The following is a 16576-nucleotide window of genomic DNA, read 5'->3' on the forward strand; positions in this document are numbered from 1 at the left end:
ATTTGTCTCTCCTATCTCCTCGGACTCACGCACAACTTCCCATTACTGTCCTTGACTGGCCCTACTCTTACCCTAGTCATTCTTTTATTCCTGACATACCGATAGAAAGCGTTAGGGTTTTCCTTGATCCTACCTGCCAAGGACTTCTCATGTCCCCTCCTGGCTCTTCTTTGCTCTCTCTTTTGGTCCTTCCTGGCTAACTTGTAACTCTCAAGCACCCTAACTGAACCTTCATGTCTCATCTTTACCTTAACCTCCTTCTTCCTGTTGACAAGTGATTCAACTACTTTAGTAAACAACGGTTCCCTCGCTCGACCACTTCCTCCCTGCCTGACAGGTACATACTTATCAAGGACATGCAGTAGCTGTTCCTTGAACAAGCTCCACATTTCAATTGTGCCCATCCCCTGCAGTTTCCTTCCCCATCCTATGCATCCTAAGTCTTGGCTAATCGCATCATAATTGCCTTTCCCCCAGCTATAGCTCTTGCCCTGCGGTCTTTACCTATCTCTTTCCCTCGCTAAAGTAAACGTAACCGAATTGTGGTCACTATCACCAAAGTGCTCACCTACCTCCAAATCTAACACCTGGCCTGGTTCATTACCCAGTACCAAATCCAATGTGGCCTCGCCTCTTGTTGGCCTATCTACATACTGTGTCAGGAAACCCTCCTGCACACATTGGACAAAAACTGACCCATTTAAAGTACTCGAACTATCTTGTTTCAGTCAATATTTGGAAAGTTAAAGTCCCCCATAACAACTACCCTGTTACTTTCTTTCCTATCCAGAATCATCGTTGCAATTTTTTCCTCAACATCTCTGGAACTTTTTGGAGGCCTATAGAAAACTCCCAACAGGGTAACCTCTCCTTTCTTGTTTCTTACCTCAGCCCATACTATCTCAGTAGACGAGTCCTCATGAAACATCCTTTCTGCCAACGTAATACTGTCCTTGACTGACAATGCCACACCTCCCCCTCTTTTACCACCTTCCCTGAGCTTACTGAAACATCTAAATCCCAGAATCTGCAACAACCATTCCTGTCCCTGCTCTATCCATGTCTCCGAAATGGCCACAACATCGAAGTCCCGGGTACTAACCCATGCTGCAAGTTCAGCCACCTTATTCTGGATGTTCCTGGCGTTGACGTAGACACACTTCAGACCACCTTCCTGCCCGCCGATACATTCCTGCGACCGTGAAACCTTACTCATGACCTCACTACTCTCAACCTCCTGTATACTGACACTACAATTCATGTTCCCATCCCCCTGCTGAATCCCCCAGGATATTGGTTCCCCTCTGGTTCAGGTGAAGATCATCCCGTTTGTAGAGGTCCCACATAGCCCAGGATGAGCCCCAATTATCCAGGTATCTGAATCCCTCCCTCCTGCACCATCCCTGTAGCCACGTGTTCAACTGTTCTCTCTCCCTATTCCTCATCTCGACAGCACGTGGCACGGGTAACTACCGTATTTAGACTTAACTGCTGGGTAACTGAGCTTTACAACCAAAAGTACACCATATTATTTGAAATCAGGAGTTACCAGAGGAAAATAATTAAAATGCTGAGGGTTAGAAACAGATTTATTTCTTCAATCTAGTATTTAAGCCTGACAACAAAAGGGTTTCACCGTGTTACCTTTTGTGCAGACCGGTTGCTTCTCTGTCCATGTTCCATCCTCTTGGCAAGTTCTTTGTGCACTCCCACTCAGAAGGAACAAATAATCACAGGTGAACTGCACAATGGTGCCCACAGTCGCATAGCCCTGGTTCATTTGCCCACTTCTTGGGAGAATTCTTTGTTGCCCATTTATTGGTACACCAGGATCAGTGCAGCGCTTACTCTCTGGAATTAAAGATCAAAGTTTGTACAAGTTGTAGTAACTCCAGTTTTTATTTATTTTTTACCTTTTACATTCATACTTCGGATTAATAAATGCTGGAATCTCTTCCCTGTTACATCTCCCATATATTACTGCTTGGAACAAAATGCTACATTTAAAAGTCCCATTAAGGAGCCCCAGCTAATCGGGCTTCTGCCCGCTCACCGCAGGCATTCATACTCTGCAAAACCCACAGGTAGATCAATCAGCGATCCCCCATGGTCCTCATGAAGATTATCACAACATACAAATTCCCACAAGAAACAATCAGGGTCAGTTTGACTGCACAAAGGGATGAAACCGGGGATGACAGTATATTTTACAGTGGAAATGAAAATCATAAGAGATGTAAATGAAGGTTTCTGATTTGCCATCACCCATTTTCATCATCATTCAGACTCAACATTACCTTCATTCAGACAAATTACTATATAACCTGTAGGAGATGAATTATAGCAGAGTACCAGGAAAATTCCCTTGCTCTTACTCAAATATGCATGAGATCTTGCATGTTCATCTCAGAGGGCTGTTGAACCTAAGTTTAATGCCTCATCTGAAGCACAGTCCCTTTGATAATGCAGCACTCTGGTCAGCATAGATTACGTTTTCAAACCCTGGACTGAGACTTGAACACATGGGCCGGGATTCTCCGACCCCGCGCCGGGTCTGAGACTATCCGGTGGAGAGCGTGAATCACATCACGCCTCCCGGACGGCGGCTCGCCGATTCTCGGGTGCCCGCGGGTTCGCCGCCGCGCCGTTCGGGGGCCGCTGAAAGAGGAGGGGGGGGGAAGAGGGGGGGAGGGGGGAAGAAGAGGGGGGGAAGAGGAGGGGGGGAGAGGAGGGGGGGAAGAGGGGGGGAGAGGAGGAGGAGGGGGGCCGAGGAGGAGGAGGGGGGAGAGGAGGGAGGGAGGAGGAGGAGGAGAGGGGGAGAGGAGGGAGGGAAGAGGAGGGGGGGAAGAGGAGGGAGGGGAAGAGGAGGGGGGGAAGAGGAGGGGGGAAGAGGAGGGGGAAGAGGAGGGGGGGAAGAGGAGGCGGGGAGAGAGGAGGGGGGGGAGAGAGGAGGGGGGAGAGGAGGGGGGGAGAGAGGAGAGGGGAGTGAGGGGTGGGGGAGAGGAGGGGTGGGGGAGAGGAGGGGGAGAGAGGAGGGGGGGAGGAGGGGGGAGGAGGGGGGAGAGAGGAGGGGGGAGGGGGGAGAGAGGAGGGGGGAGAGAGGAGGGGGGAGAGAGGAGGGGGGAGAGAGGAGGGGGGAGAGAGGAGGGGGGAGAGAGGAGGGGGGAGAGAGGAGGGGGGAGAGAGGAGGGGGAGAGAGGAGGGGGAGAGAGGAGGGGGGAGAGAGGAGGGGAGAGAGGAGGGGGGAGAGAGGAGGGGGGAGAGAGGAGGAGGGGGGAGGGGGAGGAGGGGGAGGGGGGAGAGAGGAGGGGGGAGAGAGGAGGGGGGAGAGAGGAGGGGGGAGAGAGGAGGGGGAGAGAGGAGGGGGAGAGAGGAGGGGGGAGAGAGGAGGGGGGAGAGAGGAGGGGGGAGAGAGGAGGGGGGGAGAGAGGAGGGGGGAGAGAGGAGGGGGGAGAGAGGAGGGGGGAGAGAGGAGGGGGGAGAGAGGAGGGGAGAGAGGAGGGGGGAGAGAGGAGGGGGGGGAGAGAGGAGGGGGGAGAGAGGAGGGGGGAGAGAGGAGGGGGGAGAGAGGAGGGGGGAGAGGGGGAGAGAGGAGGGGGGGAGAGAGGAGGGGGAGAGGGGGGGAGAGAGGAGGGGGGGGGAGAGGGGGGGCCTCCACAGTGGCCTGGCCCGCGATCGGGGCCTACCGATTGGCGGGTGGGCTGGTTCCGTGGGGGTCTATATCCCTCTGTGCCGGGCCCTATGAGGGCTCCGCCATGTTGCCCGGGGGCCAGCGCAGTGACAGGAACCCATGTGTATGCGCAAACTCGCGCTGGCCCGGCGAGCATGCGCGAACTCACTCCGGCTGTAGCGCACATGCGTGAACTCGCGCGGGCCGTGCCGCGCCAGCTGGAGCAATGTAGACCACTCCGGCTCCAAACTAGGCTCCTGGGAAGGGGTGAATACCTGACAATCGAGGGCCGTTGATGCCAGAGTGGTTTGCACCGCTTTTCACGCCAACGTCAGAACTTGGCCGCAGTATTGGAGAATCCCAGCCATGATTTTCCAACTGAGAAAGAACAGTGTCACTGCACCAGGACTGATGGATTAAGCTGAAGAGTTCAAGCTGGGAATCAAGTCCATTTGTGATCATGACCTTTATCCTCTCCTCAACAGGAGCTCCAGCTATTGAGTTTAAGTAGCTCCTGCAGAGGTTAATCGCACTGTGAAGAATGGAATTTAACAGAAATGAAGGCGCAAAGTGAAAAACCTTTTTTACTGAAAGGACCACAAAGGAATTCATTGACACAGTGCTGATAGGCTGTCAAATTTTTGTGGGGCTATGAACTGCATAGTCTAGACCAGTGTTCTTCAAAGTTGGGGGCGGGTGCCAGGTGGGCCGTGGAGCCGTTGTCCTCAGCGCTCCCGATCGCACAAATCCCCGCACAGCAGCCGACTTTTCATAACGCCGGCTGCAAGCGGCCGCTAACCTGTTAATAAAAATCGGCCGCATTTGCGCATGCACGCTGATAATCAGGCACGTATGCGCAGTGCGGCCGCTATTTTTTTAAATGGTTGCAGCTTTTTGTTTTCCAAGTTCTGAGTGGTTTTAATTAATTTATTTTATTCATTTAATTTTTATTTTTTTCATTTATTTTATTCATTTTATTTTTTAACAAGTTCAGGGGGTTTTATTAATTTTTTTCATTTATTTTACTCATTTTATTTTTTATTTTTTTTACAAGTTCAGGGGGGGTTTATTTGATAAAATTTTACAGGAAAAAAATTCAGAACTTTGGACAGATGGAGACTCCATACTTTCCGACACCGGAAGGCTTCACCTTCATCCAACATGTTCCATTGGAGGAGCGTGTACGAGGGCCAAAGGGACCCAAAACCATTTCCTCCATTTTTGTCAGCAGTAAACAAGGTAAGAGAAAATGGTGGGTTGCGCAGGTCGGCTGGCGTGGGTCGCGAAGGTCGGCCGGCGTGGGTCACGAAGGTCGGCCAGGTCGGGTCCCGAAGGTTGGCTGGTTGGTAAAAATGGGTCCCCGGAAAAAAAATTTGAAGAACACTGGACTAGACAGAAACATATCTGGAACAGTGTTGCAATTAGCAAATTCGAGAGACACAAAATATTTCGCAAAAAAAGGCAAGTAGGATTGTGAGGAAGCTGCTTGAAATGTATTGTGTTTGCTACTGTCAGGATAAGTGGTGTGATGATTGAAATTAATAATCATTCATCAAAGATTGTTGCCAAGTACAGATGGGATCCAATTTCATTGTAAAAGATTGTTCGGAAGTAAGCTATACTGTTGCATAAATAAGGTGTTTATCTCTCATAAAATGGAACGTACTGTAATCAAAACAAAATTGAAAATGCATTTGGTAATCCAGGCACACATTCTTCCCAGCATCCTGTCTATTAAATCAAATTACATTACAAGTCTGTGTAAAAGCTCATGTGGTCTTACATATTCGACATATGCTTCCAATGGGTGAGGCTCCCAGTAGGAGAATAATTTTGCAAATTCCACTTTACGTGTATCATTGTTATTCATAGTCTGTTTGAAATGCAAAGAGTGTATGAGAATGGCATTCAGGTCATAAGTGGGGCACAGTTTGGCTATTCAATTTCCTATTCCTGCAACAAAAGAGCTGCACCAGTGAACCATTATCAGCATCATTTTGTACAGATGTTTTTCCTGCTGCTTCTAGGCCAATTCATCCTTCAACGTCAGAGTCAGACACTGTCTTGAACGTGGATAATAGTTAGTGAAAGATGCAGAGCTCTGCACCATAGCATCTCACCTGGCTGGTGCAGATGACACCGTGGAGCCTTCCTTGTCCAGTACTTCACCAAAAATACACACACATTATCAGCTTCACCGGCCACAAGTGAAAAGGAGACTGTCATCCCTGGTCACACCAACTACTTTCATTGAACAGCATTAGAGTTCATGCTAAGGATCAAAACATAAGAAATAGTCCTCTCCAACCTGCTGCCCCATTCAAAAAAATTGTGCCTGAATGTTTACATCAACTTCACTTTCCTGCCTGTCCTCGTGGATTCTTTCAGTGCTCAAAAAACTATCAATCTCCATTTAGATTATTCTCATTATGCAACGATTCACAATCCTATGAGGGAAACATTTCTCCTTGTTTCAGTTCTAAATGGCCAATCCCTTATCTTGAGGCTTTGACCCCTAGCTCTGAACTCTCCAGCTAGGGAAAACAACCCAAAGCCTTAAATAATTGTAGTAACATTTTACTCGGAAACTAAAATTTAACTGCAAACCCCTTGCAATAAATGCTAACATGCCATTGTCTTCCTAAGTGTTTGCTTAACCTCTATATGATTCTTGCACCAGAATATCTCCATCCTCAATAATGCGGCAGTCCAGCCCAAAAGGAAGGTTTTGTTCAATCTACAGGCAGATTGGATGTGGTGAGTGGATGGTTCATCTCAGCCTCCTCTTGAGGACCTCAGCATCACAAATGCCAATCTTCAGCCAATTCAATTCACTCCACATGATATCAAGAAATGGCTGAAGGCACTGGATACTGCAAAGACTATGGGTCCGAACAACATTCCGAGAATAGTCTTGAAGATTTGTGCTCCAGAACTTGCCACACCCCAAAAGAAGCTATTCAAGTCCAGCTACAACACCAGCATCTATCCAGGAATGTGGAAAATAGCGCAGGTACGTTCCGTCCACAAAACACAGGACAAATCCAACCCGACCAATTGCCACCCCATCAGTCTACTCTCAATCATCAGTACAGTGATGGAAGGGGTCATCAATAAAGCAAACAAGCAGCTCTTGCTTAGCAATAACAACCTGTTTACCGATGAACAGTTTGGGTTCCGTCAGGGCCACTCAGCTCCTAACTTCATGACAGCCTTGGACAAAAAAGAGCTGAACTTGAGGTGAGATGGGAGTGATGGCGCTTGCCATTAGCATTTGATTGAATATGGCATCATGGAGCCTTAACAAAACTGGAGTCAATGGGAATCAGGTGGAAAACCCATCATTGGGTGGAGTCATAACTGGCAGAAAGAAAGATGGTTGTGGTTGTTGAAGATCAGTCATCTCAGCTTCAGGACGTCATTACAAGATGGCTATGCCCAACCACCTTCACCTGCTTATCAATGACCTTCTGTCTATCTTCAGGTTAGAAATGGGGATATTTGTTGACTGTTGCACAATGATCAGCACCATTCGTGATGCCGTAGAAAATGCAATAAGACTTGGGCTTGGGCTCACGAGTGAGCAGTAACATTCACACCATGCCAGTGCTCGGCAATGACCATCTCCATCAAGACAGAATCTAACCATTACCCCTGAGATTCGATGGCATTATCATTACTGAATCCCCCACTATCAACATCCTATTGAACAGAAATTGAACTGGATCAGCCATATACATATTGTTGCTACAGGAGCAGGTCAGAGTCTAAGAATCCTGCAGTGAGTAACTCACCTTCTGACTCTCAAAAACCTGTGAATTAGACCAGGTGGAGCAAGAAGCAGATCAGAATCACCATGAAGTAGACCGAGAAGAGTGTGAAGCAGGTGAGGATCACTGTGAAGCAAATTAGCAGGAGTGTGAAACAGGTCAGAGGTTAGGAATCCTGCGTTGGTCATCTCTTGGCTCCCCAAAGACTACCCGCCATCTACAAGGCACAAGTCAGAGAGAGATGGAATACTCCCCTCTTATCCAGACGAGTACAGCTCCAACAATACTCAAGAAATTTCACATCATCCAGGACAAAGCAGTCCCTTGTTGCTACACCGTCCACAAACATTCATTCCCTCCACCACCAATGAACAGTAGCAGCAGTGTGTACCATCTACAAGATGCACTGCAGGAGCTCACCAAAGTTCCTTAAGCAGCACCTTCCAAATCCACAATCGCTACTACCTAGAAGGACAAGGGCAGCAGATACCTGGGAACATCACCACCTGGAAGATCCCCTCCAAGCCACTCACCATTCTAATTTGGAAATATCTCTGTTCTTTGACTGACACTTGGTCCAAATCCTGGTACTGCCTCCCTAACAACACTGTGGGTGTACTTATACCACACAGATTGCAGCGTTTCAAGAAAACAGCTCACCACCACCTTCTGAATGGCAATTATGGATGGACAATACATGCTGGCTTAGCCATAGATGCCGAGGCTTATTATTCTCTCAGCCTTTATGCAATATTCTGTTTTCCATTCTTCCTAGCAAAGTGAATAATTTCGAATATGCGAATACAATTTTTTGAGTTACCTGCCGGATTAGGTACAACAGCATTGAGATTCAGAGTTTGCATTACAACCAACCCAACCTCGGCAGAGTGGTTCCAGATTCAGATCATCACTGTGAGATGTCCCAGGTTTAGACAGCCGCCTGGATTTTCTGTTGCGAGACCGCCTTCCGTAATGCTGCTAACGAGGAAGGAGGATTTGGCGTTCAGCCAAATATCTCATTCACTGCAGGGGGCCTGGAGAATCCCACTGCCGTGAACAGATGGAGAATGCCGCTCAATGTATTTACGAAGCACCTGGAGTCTGTATTGAAGGCTAGACCATGTCTCCAGTTGTCACTCAATTACACCAGTCAACGATTCCTGATTCTGAAACAATATGCATAACCTCTGATGTGTCTTAAGCAAAACCTTCTCACTGAACATCAAATGTCCATAAGAACAGAGCAGTGCTGGGTCACTGTCCGTGTGGAGTTTGCACATTCTCCCTGTGTCTGCGTGGGTTTCGCCCCCACAACCCAAAAATGTGCAGGTTAGGTGGATTGGCCACGCCAAATTGCCCCTTAATTGGAAAAAATAATTGGGTACTCTAAATTTATAAAAAAAAAAAAAAAAAAAAAAAAAAAAAAAAAAAAGAACAGAGCAGTGATGATTTCACATTTATACCACGAGTAAATCCAACTTCTGAGTAACTGAACTCTACAACCGCAAGAGAACCATGTTATCTGAAATCGTGAGCTATCAGATGGAAACAAAGAAGGTGCTGAGGGTATTCTATGTGAATCAGATACTTGAGTTTTGTTTCTCATTTTAGTGTAAGAGACTGCTGTCAGGAAATACAAATTTCAAGCAAGTTAGATTTGTTTTTGTTGGTATGAGAATTAATATATAGCTTATAAGCAAGCATGTGTAAGGGCTAGAAAGGTGGGAATAGACAAAACCCATGAGAAATATAAGGAAAGCAGGAAGGAATTTAAGCAGGAAGTCAGGAGGGCTAAAGGGATCACAAAAAGTCATTGGTAAACAGGATTAAGGAAAATCCCAAGGCTTTTTATCGGTATATAAAAAGCAAGAGGGTAGCCAGGGAAAGGGTTAGCCACTGAAGGACAGGGGAGGGAATCTATGCGTGGAGCCACATGAAATGGATGAAGTATTAAATTAATACTTTGCATCTGTATTCACCAAAGAGAAGTACTTGGTGGATGTTGAGTCTGGGGAAGGGTGTGCAGATTATCTGAGTCACATTGCGATCCAAAAAGAGGAGGTATTGGGCTTCTTGAAAAACATTAAGGTATATTAGTCCCCAGGGCCTGATAGGATCTACCTCAGAATATTGAGGGAGGCAAGAGAGGAAATTGCTGGGGCCTTGACAGATATCTATGTATCCTCACTGGCTACAGGTGAGGTCCCAGAGGAGGTCCTCATGTTGTTCTTTTGCTTAAGAAGGGTAGCAATGATAATCCAGAAAATTACAGGCCAGTGAGCCTTACATCAGTGGTAGGGAAATTATTGGAGAGAATTCTTCGAGACAGGATTTACTCCGATTTGGAAGCGAGTAGACGTATTACTGAGATGCAGCATGGTTTTGTGAAGGGGAGGTCATGTCTCACTAACCTGATCGGGTTTTCCGAGGAAGTGATGAAGATGATTGATGAAGGTAGGGCAGTGGACGTTGTCTACATGGACTTCAGTAAGGCCTTTGACAACGTCTCTCATGACAGACTGGTACAAAAGGTGAAGTCACATGAGATGGATAGAGCTGAGATGAGCTGGCAAGGTGGATACAGAACTGGCTCGGTCATAGAAGACAAAGAGTAGCAGTGGAAGGATGCTTTTCTGAATGGAGGGCTGTGACTAGTGCTATGACCTTTGTGGTTTGTAGTATTTTGGAGGAAAATGTAACTGGTATGATTTGTAAGTTTGCAGATGACACAAAGGTTGGTGGAATTGCGGATAGTGATGAGGACTGTCAGTGGATACAGCAGGTTATAAATTGGTTGGAGACTTGGGCGGAGAGAAGACAGATCCCTTAGTATTGACAAGCAGAGGGACCTGGGTGTACAGATCCACAGGTCACTGAAAGTAGCAACACAGGTGGAGAAGGTAATCAAGAAGGCATATTGTATCCTTGCCTTCATCGGCTGGGACATTGAATATAAAAATTGACAAGTCATGCTGCAGCTGTATAGAACTTAGTGAGGCCACACTTGGAATATAGTGTTCAATTCTGGTCGCCACACTACCAGAAAATGTGGAGGCTTTGGAGAGGGTGCAGAGGCGTTTTACCAGGATGTTGCCTGGTATAGAGGGCATTAGCTATGAGGAGAGGTTAGATAAACTCGGTTCATTCTCACTGAAGCAACAGAGGTTGAGGGGCGATTTGACAGAAGTCTACAAAATTATGAGGGGCATGGACAGAGTGGATAGTCAGAAGCTTCTTCCCAGGATGGAGGGGTCAATTATTATTCCAGGAGAATAATAATTAAGGTCCGAGGGGCAAAGTTTAGAGGAGATGTGCGAGGTAAGTTTTTTGCACAGTGGGTAGTGGGTGCCTGGTTGAAGCAGGTGTGATAGTGTCATTTAAGGGGCGTCTTGACAAATACATGAGAAGGATGGGAATAGAGGGATACAAACCCCAGAAGTGTAGAAGATTTTAGTTTAGGTGGGCAGCATGTTCGGTGCAGGCTTGGAGGGCCGAAGGGCCTGTTCCTGTGCTGTACTTTTCTTTGTTCTTTAAGTAAGCTTGATTTTAGATTTCTGTTGTGTGTTAAGAAAGGATATAACTTCAGTTTGGTTCAGATGTCTGCATTGAAATGAGTTTTATGATGTTCATGCAGCAGGGTTTTAAACAAAAATAGGCTATTGCATAGCAACCAGAGGCTCACACTGAGAAAGCAAGAGTATTTGAGGAAGTTGTAACCAGATAACCCAGAAGAAAACAGCTCTTACAGAAATTGCCAGAACAGGGAAGACATGAAAAGTGACTGGAGAGAACAGAGTCCAAGCTAAAGAACAGGAAGTTCTTTAGAATCTAGGGAATGGGGAAAAGAATTCCAGGAAGACTGCGAAGTCAAAGGAACAAAGAACAGAAAGCTGGAAAAAAGGTTCTATTCAGTGAAGTTAAAGCAAAGAGCAGAGAAAGTAGAGACAGCTACAAGTAGCAGGTTTAAAGTTGGCTTGCGAGAAGCCAGACATCCAAGGTAATCAAAAGGTTTGTGACACATTATTGCGGGCCGGTGAAGCAGTGGTGTTCTGTTGGCATAGCTGGGTGCCTGAGACAGTCTGAGTAAGGCAAAGCTTGAATGCATGTGGCGATCCAGGACAAATTAATACTGAAAGGCGGTTGAGACGCTGGAGGTGGATCCTTGGTGAAGGTGTCTGACAGAAAGCATTATTTGGGAGAAGATTCCAAAATGTGTGTTCTTTGAGAGTGGAGATTGGAAACCCTAATGTGGAAGGCAGAGTTCCAGTGAAACCAATTGGCTCACAAGCGGCTGGGGGGCGAATTGATGAGAAATCTGTCGAAGTTGTTCTAGGTGATATCTGTCACTTGGTTTCAGAGTGTGAGATGTCTGACCCCATTTTGCCTATTGGTTCACATGGACTGTACTTACTGAGAGCATTAGAGTATAAGTTAGATTTTGTAACTTGTGTAATCCTTACAAATCTGTATATATCTATAAAAGTAAAGCTGGGTGAAAGAAAAGTGCATCATAGTTAATATTTTCCTGTTTAATAGATGTTTTATTATTTTGTTAAATGTTCATCGGCAGTCCTGCAACTCTGTTCATCCATGTATCTAAACAAAGAAATACATCTATCAAGCTGGATTCCACCTTGGGATCTGGCTTGTCCAGTAATAACATCAGCTGGGACCATAACACTGGCTACAAAAGGGTTTCTCTGTGTTACCTTTTGTGCAAGTTGGTTGCTTGTCCGTCCATGTTCCATTGTGTTGACAACTTCTTTGTGCACTGCCACTCAGAATAAACAAATCATTGCAGGTGAAGTGTACAATGGTGCCTACGGTTGCAAACATCTGATGTATGTGTCCGCTTCCTGGTAGAATTCTTTGTTGCCCATTCAGTGGTACACCAGGGTCAGGACAGCTCTTCCTCGCTGAAATTAAAGAAGAGTGTAATGTTTTCAGAATATTATTCAAATCATACTGAGGAATTAGCTCAGGCTGTACAATGTGAGTTGTATTTTGCAACCTATCAACATGAGAGCCCGCTCTATAATGACAGATAACAAAGAGCATTATATTGACGAACAGGATATTGTGAACAAAATTTGGATCATATTCTATGTGACCATTGAAACATTCTACATGTGAGCAGTAGGATATCTTTGTGTTTGTGACCAGGAGGTCATTTTGCATGTGTTATCAGGACAAGTAATTGTGACCTGCAGGATACTGTGTTCAAGATCAGCAGGATATTATGTGAGTGACCAACAAGACATAATGTTCTGGAATTTTATACAGCCATAAGGATCCTAAAGCCATTTAAAATGGTGTGGACCCCATTCTGGGATCCCAAACTCTTTTCTCAGCATCCTGAATTTATCCTGAAGTTGAAGGGTTATTGGGATAGGGTAGAGAAGTAAGCTTGGATGGAGTACTCTTTCAGAGGGTCGCTGCAGACTCGATGGGCTGAATGGCCCTCTTCTGCACAGTAGGGATTCTATGATAAGAGTGCCGATGGTGTGCCCTCACCCCGCGCTCCCAACCCGCTGGTTTCATTGTGAGAGTGGGCATTTCCAAGCTCCCTCAAATTTTCGTGGAAGTCACTACTTCTCCATGACTTCTCATTCATGGGCACTCAAAGTCTAAATTTGGCAACGTTTTGAATGGTAAGGTCAGAAGATCCCATCCTCCCATGCCATTGATATAAGAGAGAACAGAAAAATTGCTTATTATAGCATCATAAAGCTGTCAATCAAGCAAAGTATTTCCTTCTCTGTGCCTGAGTTAACAAAGTTAATTATTTTAAGGCAGTCCGGGCTCTCAGCAAAGCTCTCATAATGAGGCTAAGAGGATAAAATGGGGAGTGGGACAAGGTGAGTTGCCCTTGCAGAGAGCACTCATGGACATGACAGACTGAATTATGTTCTTCCGTGTTATAACCTTTTTTATGATTCTAGATGTTGTCTCAGCATAAATGAAATATTCCCCGAGGTGTGACCCTACTGTAGCTGACAAGTAAATAGTTAATGTTAACACTAAATCAAAGGGAACACTTAGGGCACGATTTAATGGTCGCATTGCACTTAAGTGACAGCGACCACCTCTCGCACAGCCTACCGTGATCTAACCACCTTCCGAGCAGGTGGTCACGCAGATGCCGATTAGTATTCTATTTGAAAAATATGAACAGGTGGAAGGGCTGCTGTGGGGATCCAAGGTGGTGAGTCACCATTGCCGCTCACAGGCAAAGAGTCTTGGTTGCACTGGGGTTGCTACCCCGACACTAATCATATCTATGCCATCCTGTCAGCAATCAGCAGGACTTTGTCTTGGAAGTTACCTGTGGGAGGGGTCAGTCAGCTCCATACAGGCTTTTGCCCTTAAGAAATACGGGACTTAGGAACTAATTCAGATTTCCTATTTGGCGCACACTTCACTTGCTGCGAACAGACCATGAAGACCAGAGGGACACCAGGCTCGAGACCCAGCACCGATATGGACCAGCCAGTTTGGAGGAAGAACCAGAGATATTTGTGCCGGGTATTTTTAAATTATCCTTCCTGGGAATGGTAGCATACTCCCTCAACCGACATAAATTCCCAATTAGTGTAGATTGTTGAGATTTGGGGTGGGTGAATGGATATATGTATGTATCAATGTTTGCGGGTGTTAGACTTCCAGTGGCGGCCATGGAGCAGGAGGTCGCTTATTTGGTAGCACCCACTCGTGTGGACTTTTGGGATCTTTTCTCCTGACTTTTGTGGGATTTAATAAGTAAAACTGGAGGCGAGTGAAGCAGAGAGGAGGAATCCCCCACCAGTTTATGGATACGTGGACCAGAAGTGGTTTGAAAAGAAGAAATTGCCAGGCAAAAAAGGGTGATGGTCGTTCTGGGTGAGTGTGCTTAACACTCACTTGGCTCTGTTTCTCGTTCTAAGCTCTGGAGTCGCCAGGTGCCGTTAAGACACCGCCACAAGCTTCAAGGTGAAGTTCAAAGCAATAAAACCGTACACCAATTAGTAAGTCCAACAACTAGAGTTTATTATAATACAATTATAATAACTACCCATACACACGCTAAAGGATTAAATTTACTCCTACCGCTAAACAACTAATACTTATCTCGAAGGAACTGCGAGGTCAGGGAACAAGGCCTCTTGCTCTGCTCTGGTCTGCAGACTTCGGATTGCTATCAGTTGCCAAGGGTGTTAGGAGTGCCTATGTCTGGTAGCGGTCGTCGTCGTTAGGCACTTACTTGTTGGTGGCTGCTGCTCGACGGCTGTAGAAGACAGGAGCCCGGAGACAGGAGACTGAACCATGTGTGGGACCTTTCTTTTCTAGGTCCCAGGGGGTCCGCGCCCCTTTGGGTGGTCTCCCTTACCTGCTTGGAATCGATGGGTCTCTTCCCAATCGATATGTTTGAACCCCCAATCCTAGGGAAGTTCCTTGGTTGCTGGGGCGGTTCTTGGGACCTTTTGTTTTTGGGCTTCTCTGGCGGCCACTGGGTCTGGCCTTCCATAGAATGTATCGATTTGTCCTTAACTTGTGTCCATTGTATCTGGGACTCGCCCGGTATTGCCTCATTAGTATGTTAATGTGTTTTCTTTCATAGTGCTGTCTGGTCTCTGCAGCAGCAGAAACCAGTTTCTGCAGTCGTCCCAATACACAATCGCCTCGCAAGCTGCTTGCTTTTCAACATGTCCATTTTCCCTGCATTCCTTGCAATCTTCCATTTTGTGTTGGGCAATGGCCACCCCAGGTGGCTACAGGGTGTGGAACCTACAGCACAGGAGAACATGGCAGAGGTGCAGGAGCTGGGATTGGCAGCCCAGTGGTCAATGGAGCAGCTGGTGAAATTTATAAAGGAGAATTTCGCCAAGCAAAAGTGGGAATGTTTAGGCCCGATTAAGACAGGAATTGATAGGGTGGAACAACTACTAGAAGCCTAGGGACTGGCGATCCAGAGGGTGGAAGAGAAGGTGGCTGAGCACGAGGACCAGCTAACCACGATGACAATGGAGATGGGGCTGATGAGGGACCACCAGAAAAGGCTGCAGGAGAAGGTGGAGGATCTGGAGAACATGTCCCGCAGGCAGAATCTAAGGATCGTTGGCCTCCCCGGAATCGGATGCAGGGGCATACATGGCGCACATGATTGAAAAGTTGCTGGGTGATGGGGCGTTTGCTCGACCCTTGGAAGTGGACAGGGCGCATAGAATACTTGCGAGGAAGCCGCACCTGAATGAGCCGCCGAGGGCGATGGTGGGTGCAAATGCAACCGTTCCTGGATAAGGAACAGTTTTGCAGTGGGCCAAGCACACATGGAGCTGCAAATGGGATAACAACGCATCGATAGGACTTGGGTCCGGAAGTGGCCAAAAGAAAAGTGAGATTTAATAAGGTGAAACCGGCCCTCTTCAAGAAGGGGGTGAAGTTTGGTACGTTGCATCCAGCTCGTTAGTGGGTCACTTACGATGGTCAAGAATATTACTTTGGATCGCAGGATGAGGCGATGGACTTTGTTAAGGATAAAAGACTGGCAGGTGATTGAGGACATTGAATTTTGGGGACAAGCAATGCCGTTCCTGTGCTGTTAAATTTATTTCGTTTTGTGCTGTACATCGAGTGCTATTTGCATTGATTTTTGGGCCGTTGCTCAGTCTTATATGCGAGTTAACTTTGTTCTTGTGGGGGGGTCAGGTTGAGTTTTGTTCTTTGTGTTTGTTGGGGATTGTGATGTTTGAATATGTATGTTCGAGTTGAGGGAGGGAGAACTTTAGGGAGTAGGATGTTCGGTCGACATGGGCAGGGCTACAAATTGAATATGGGTAAAAGTAGTTGTTGCGATCCAGACGAGCGCACAGGATAGGAGATTGGGGGAGCTGTCGTTCAGAGTGGTGGGAGGGAGTTTCCGTTATTTGGGAATTCAGGTGGCACGGGATGGGACATTAGCTACATAAGTTGAATTTGACCCAGCTAGTTGAACAAATGAAGGAGACTTCAGGAGGTGGGACATCCTCCCGCTGTCACTGGCGGGGGAGTATACAGACCGTGTTGTTGTTTCCAGTGCCTCCCTATTTTATACCAAAGGCCTTTTTAAACGGGTGAATAGGGTGGATCTCTGGTTTTGTGTGGGCGGGTAAAACCCGCG

At 46.7% G+C, this 16576-nt stretch overlaps 1 protein-coding gene across 1 annotated transcript in view; it reads right to left on the reverse strand.

Moving 5' to 3' along the window:
- Window positions 1-16576, reverse strand: part of pamr1 (peptidase domain containing associated with muscle regeneration 1) — a 271328-nt gene that overhangs the window by 68049 nt on the left and 186703 nt on the right. The window contains exons 8-9 of the mRNA XM_038807396.1: window positions 12150-12356; window positions 1645-1851 (exon numbers count right to left, since the gene is read on the reverse strand). Of these exons, the coding sequence (XP_038663324.1) occupies window positions 1645-1851; window positions 12150-12356 (414 nt within the window). The remainder of the gene's footprint in view (window positions 1-1644; window positions 1852-12149; window positions 12357-16576) is intronic.

The sequence above is a fragment of the Scyliorhinus canicula genome, chromosome 9, assembly GCF_902713615.1.
Source record: "Scyliorhinus canicula chromosome 9, sScyCan1.1, whole genome shotgun sequence".
In the NCBI taxonomy this organism is placed as follows: domain Eukaryota; kingdom Metazoa; phylum Chordata; class Chondrichthyes; order Carcharhiniformes; family Scyliorhinidae; genus Scyliorhinus; species Scyliorhinus canicula.